This window comes from Portunus trituberculatus, chromosome 42 (assembly GCF_017591435.1).
Source record: "Portunus trituberculatus isolate SZX2019 chromosome 42, ASM1759143v1, whole genome shotgun sequence".
Classification (NCBI taxonomy): Eukaryota; Metazoa; Arthropoda; class Malacostraca; order Decapoda; family Portunidae; genus Portunus; species Portunus trituberculatus.
The window spans coordinates 13,031,186-13,036,937 of record NC_059296.1 but is presented as its reverse complement, the minus strand read 5'-3'; the positions used below and the strand labels follow the sequence as shown (position 1 = coordinate 13,036,937).

Below are 5,752 nucleotides of genomic sequence, written 5' to 3'. Positions count from 1 at the left end.
GCCCGCCGCTAGGTGACTGGCGGAGGAGTTATCATTGACTATAATTGGTTGTTACTTTAACCTCTGCTAAAATACTGTACAATGGCATGGCGTCTGGCTAACCATACCATTACTTCACCATGAAATATTAAAGTTGACTGGCAATGGTTACTTATCAACTCAAGAGAGAGAGAGAGAGAGAGAGAGAGAGAGAGAGAGAGAGAGAGAGAGAGAGAGAGAGAATCGCCACAGTTTTCCCAGATGAACGATTACAAATAACCTGAGCCAAGAACTGTGCACCTAACATTTTTCTGCACTAAACACGCCCTTGGTAGTTACGTAAAACTGCACCGCCTTTTACACGCGACTTGCAGAACGATAAGTCCGTCGCTATTTTTGCTGCGGTTCTTGTTAGTGAGGTGAACAAGTTAGAGGAGGAGGAGGAGGAAAGTCTCAACTGTGTTTATAAATATCTCGTCAATATTTAGCGGTGACTCCTGCCAGTGTAGAGGTGCGTGGGTAACGAGAACGGGAGATAAAGACAGGGAAGGAGAGAAGCAGACGGTTACTCGTAAGAGAACAGAAGGGAAGGAAAAGAAAAGGAAAAGGAATGAATAATAAGAAAAGTAACGGAGAGAAGGTGGAGGGTAGTGAAACAATCAAAATTACAATAACAAAGGGATGGAAGAAACTATGTAAGAAATCAATAAAAAAAAACGCAAGTTAACCCTTTCAGTGCTGTGACGTATTTTTACCTTGAGTTTTGGGCATGATTAGGCGATTCTATTTACATTAGGAAGGGTCTGTGAAAGTTATAAGAATAATGCTCGGAGTCTTCACTATCTTCATCCCTCACATGATTCTGAAGCTGTATAAAATCACCAAATACTAAGCAGAAAAAATATCAAAATGCGTCATGGTACTGAAGAGCCTAAGTTTATATTCACAACTCAACTACTATACATTTCAGCGGTGGACAAACGGTGTTTTTTGCAGATATCTCCTAAACGAATCGTTGGATGAGTATGATATTTCAACACACTACCTTGAACATCGGTTCGTAATTTATGGTTAACATACCACAGTGTTATGTGTGTTATGTGAGGAGTTTACTGAGTGATATTACGCCTAATCCAGTCATCACATCAAAGGTGTTATACAGAATCGGACGAGTGTGCGGTACTCGTCTAACCCCTCCACCACCACCACCACCACCCTGAAGAACCAACCCCCAGACCACTCCTCCTCTACCCCAATATCGCATGACCCTCTTCCCGCTTCCTCTTCACCCCTATTCACACCATCAGCCTTTGATTTTTTTTTTCCCTATTGTAATTACATACGTATAGGTATAATAGTTACATACGTCAGTATGTACATACATATCATACATTAATGATATTATTTAATACAATTGCTGGTATATGTGGACATGAAAACCAGAGTGGGTCAAACGACCGTGAAAGCAATAGCTAATTCCGCTGTTAATGGCCGTATAGCTGGATAATAAGCAACGTATCTAACAACAAAATAATATTATATATAAACTGGACCACTTTTTATGATCAATAGGTAGACAGTACGCAATAAGAGTATCAACTTTTCCTAACAGTAGAAGGTCCAGGTCACAGGTAATTCCAGCACATCATGTTCACATGGTTGACCATAACGACTGCAAACATGGCTCTTCTATATACTACACGTAAACGTGCTGTTGTACAGTAATTATCAACGTGAACCACTTCTTGCCTTCATGAAATTGTACCATACTCGTTAATAATCATATCTATACATACACACTTACAGAACATTATAATGTATAAATACAGTGGTGGGAGAAGTAGGGAGGGACACAGGAGTGAGGGAGGCGAGGAGCTAGGGAGAGGAGAGGAGGGATAAAAAGGGGGAGAACTTTCGAGACGGGGGAGACGTAGTAGTGGTTAGGAATGGTTTGGGTGGGTGTGGGGGGGGCCACACTTTCATTCGAATGCGTCAACATGACTCGTCGGCTTTGTGTTATTTTTCACGAGTAAACTCCTCACATAACACATATAACACTGTGGTATGTTAACCATAAATTACGAACGGATGTTCAAGGTAGTGTGTTGAAATATCATACTCATCCAACGATTCGTTTAGGAGATATCTGCAAAAAACACCGTTTGTCCACCGCTAAAATGTATAGTAGTATAGAATTCCTCCACACAAGGTTAAGTGGACAGTTGAACCACAAACCACATACAACTCACAATCATTTTTTTCTTTAATTTACCTTGCAAGACTGATTTCTCTTATCGATCATGTCAAAGAGAAGTGACGAGAGGAGGAAGAGAGAGTCTTCTAACTCCAGGCCCCGCGAGGCGTCCACCGCAGCGGGCACGTATTCCAAGAAGACAACTACGCCAGAGGACGTCAAGGAACTCACCAACAAGTCATACAAGAGGAGATTCAGTTTATTGAGACTCTTTTGGGAGAATCTGCTTAACTTATCGACCTCTGCATCCCATACTCCTACTTCAAGTTCAAGTTCAAGTTCAACGCCACCTGCTTCCTCTCCAACGCCTTCACCGTCACCAACTCTTCCTACTCCGTCGTCTCCTCCTCTCCCTATGACTCAACCTCCTTCCAGTTCACCAGATGCCACCAAAGGGATTTTCGGGTCGCCACCCCTTAAACATACCACTCCACGTCCCTATCCCCCTCCACCTCCACCCCCACCTCCTCCACCCCGTTTTCTTCCCCTCCTCTCCCTCTGCCTTCTCCATCATCTAATCCTCCAATGCCTCCTCTTCCTACAGTACCTCCTACCCCTCCTACATCTCATACGCTTCCTCCTCCGTTACCACCTCCTCCTCTTCCTCCGCCGCCTCCTGTTCTCCAACCAAGTCTTACCACGTCTACGTCTCAACCTCCTAGGCCTAAACGTTCATTTCACTCACTACGGCCACATTTCCCGCCTCACACATACCCTCATCTTTTGTCCATAAGGCCTCGCTTACGTACTACTCCTGCTTCGTCTCCTAAACAATCCGAGGCATCCAGTTCGCGTCGCCAGTCAAAAGCACCACGAGAACCCCCAAAGGAAACCCCCATCTCGATAACGATTCTCTCATTGCCGCCGGAGCTCCAGGACTCTTACTACCCGGAGTGTGAGCCTATAAAAATTGTTATCAGCACCTACACTATGTCTTAACTGACCACCTCATCTCAAAAAGGCAACTTCGGACTCGTCGACCGCCCATGCTACTGCTACTGAAAAGGCATGTTAGTTTTTCCGTCTGTTCTCTTTCTTCTGGGCACTTGCTTTCTTTCTTTGAGGTCTTACGAAATAACATCATAAAATGGCTTAACATCGCTATGGTGATGAGAAAACTAACAGTAACGGAGATCTTTTTTCCCTTTTCATTCGTCTTTATCTACGATCCACGCATTCTTTGATTATTTCCTTCTCTTATTCATCAATCAGTCTCGTTTATATTTTAAGTGATATCTATTCTGCTGATGTAACGCAGGAATATAAATGATTAGTAGGAAAAATATATTGCCATGAGTGTATCTTGTTTAAGTACTCAGTCTATTATTATATAAGTAAGTAAGCAGATCAGTACGTAAGTAGGTAAGTAAAATTAGGCGAGTATATAGATTCGTGTAAGTTAAAGTGGTTTAGGTGGATAAGTTTAACCGTTTCACTGTAGTATGCAATAATTCGCAGCGCTAAAAGTAACGCATGGAGTCTTTCTTTACGTATCTACAAGAAAGGAGTGATACTTCGGAGGTGGAGGTAGACTCAGGATACGTCTCAGAGTGGTTAATAATTAAATAAATGTCAAAAGCAGTAAATTTGTTTCCTGAGTAGTGAATCAGTAAATGCAAGCAGTTAAGTAGATAAGAGTAGACAAGTAGATAAGTAATAAGTCTAACTAAGCAATTACGCTGAACAAGAGATAAAGAGTCCTTTCATGTAATCCAGTCCACCACCACCACCACCACCACAGTCCACAAATGACCACTCAGTCCCAACACTCCACCACCCTAAACACAAAACGTCCACTTTTTTTTCCCTCTCGCCTCACGTTTCCTTTCTTTCTCTTTGCCTTCTCTTCCTTTTCACTTTTTCCCTCTTCCTCCCCACTTCTTCTGTCTCCTCCAAAACAAACACCTTTATCTTCAGGGAACATTCGCATTCACGCTTACGAGCCGCGCCCAGGGACACACTTCCATTCACTCTTTGTTCCCAGAGCGACGGTTAAGGCATTAAAATCACAGCGTCCGAAATTGGCCCCTCCGAGATCCCCGTCCAGCCCCGCCCAGCCCCACCCACGCCCAGTCCTGCCCAGCTCCACTCAGCCCCGCCCCGCCCCGCCCCGCCTCAGGAATGCTGCCAGTATTTTTCAGGGGGGATGATTGTAGATAATTGGAATGTTTTGGGGGTATGTTTTTTCCATTCTCTATTGTTTTAGGACATGATTGCCGCTCCTGTGGTTTGACCGTGGACTATCTTTTTGGTCTTGTTATTGCGTGCGTGAGTGCGTACACACACACACACACACACACACACACACACACGTTGTATAAAGCGACAAAACTTCAACCACTTCTCAAACTATCCTACATGTTGCCTTTATCTTTTCTTCATCTAAAACCCACGCACCCATCTCACCGCACGTCTGCACACCTTTCTTATCTACATTTTCAAGCAAATCATTCATTCTTGCTGTTTATACCTCAGTAATGTTCAATAAAGCAATGTTCTTCGCCTGAATTTTAAGTGATTGAATAAAACAGACATGGTCTTTTATTAAACACCCGCGTCTTTGGAGTAGTTTATTATGATGTTTGGGCAATTGACTTTACGTTCCCTTTCCTTCCCTGTATCCTCCTCACATTCCGTGCTGGGGAATATTTAGTTAAATGAAGACAGTCGTGATGTCATTGTTGTAAGTTTTAATAGCTGTAGTTAAGTAGTTTAGAGCTTATGTGGGTGATTGAATTACTTTAGCAGCAATTTAACAAAGGATCAATATTAATAGAACACTCTTGAGAATGTGACTATTTACCTATGCGGGCTTTAAAAAGTATCCGTATGAGGGAACAAAAGGCTTAACAACACTATCTGGTGATGGTGTTTACCGTGATAGTTCAGCGATACTTATAGCAATTATCTCCCAACACGCATAGACACACAGACGAAAGATTATTGCACGTATAATTTCATTCCTGCAAACTGTTGGCAATCTGAACTTCGTGAAATGTCATTATTTGACTTCCAAGTTCCTGACCTCTCTATTAAGCAAGTTATGAAAGACACACACTGGGCTGTATTAATATTCTCCTATTTCCATCAAGATGTCAAACAATAACTAAGACTTTACCTCGCTTTAAGAAGAAAGTAAGTACCACTGCAAGTCCATGTGGAGGGAAGCAAAAGGAGAACGTAGGTGAAAGATTAAGGGACGAGGCTGCGTCTGAATCCGCCACCATACCTTGCTGACGAGCTTCCCTGCCTCATGACCGCCCACCCACGAGAGACGAGACTCACTTCGCCTGTCCCTCCGCAAAGTAGTTCCTCTGACATTCACTATTCACATCATTCTTGCGTCTCTCTCTCTCTCTCTCTCTCTCTCTCTCTCTCTCTCTCTCTCTCATAACAAAGTGCAGACATATATAGAGAAGTTGATAGGTACTACGTCACACACACACACACACACACACACACACACACACAGCTGACATCCAAATTACGCTCAAACTGCTATAATAAAGCTTTCCATTT

General features: G+C 42.9%; 1 protein-coding gene across 3 annotated transcripts in view; it reads right to left on the bottom strand.

The window, feature by feature from the left end:
- LOC123517637 overlaps positions 1-5,507 on the bottom strand; it is a 17,170-nt gene extending 11,663 nt beyond the window's left edge. The window contains exons 1-2 of one of the 3 annotated variants that reach the window (XM_045277937.1): positions 5,352-5,506; positions 1-18 (exon numbers count right to left, since the gene is read on the bottom strand). The exon at positions 1-18 is cut by the window's left edge and continues 66 nt beyond it. In XM_045277937.1, the coding sequence (XP_045133872.1) occupies positions 1-18; positions 5,352-5,460 (127 nt within the window). In that variant the 5' untranslated portion in view covers positions 5,461-5,506. Of the gene's footprint in view, positions 19-5,351 lie in introns of those variants that run through there. The other 2 variants (XM_045277938.1, XM_045277939.1) reach the window with 2 other exon arrangements.
- Between the last annotated feature and the right edge of the window lie 245 nt (positions 5,508-5,752).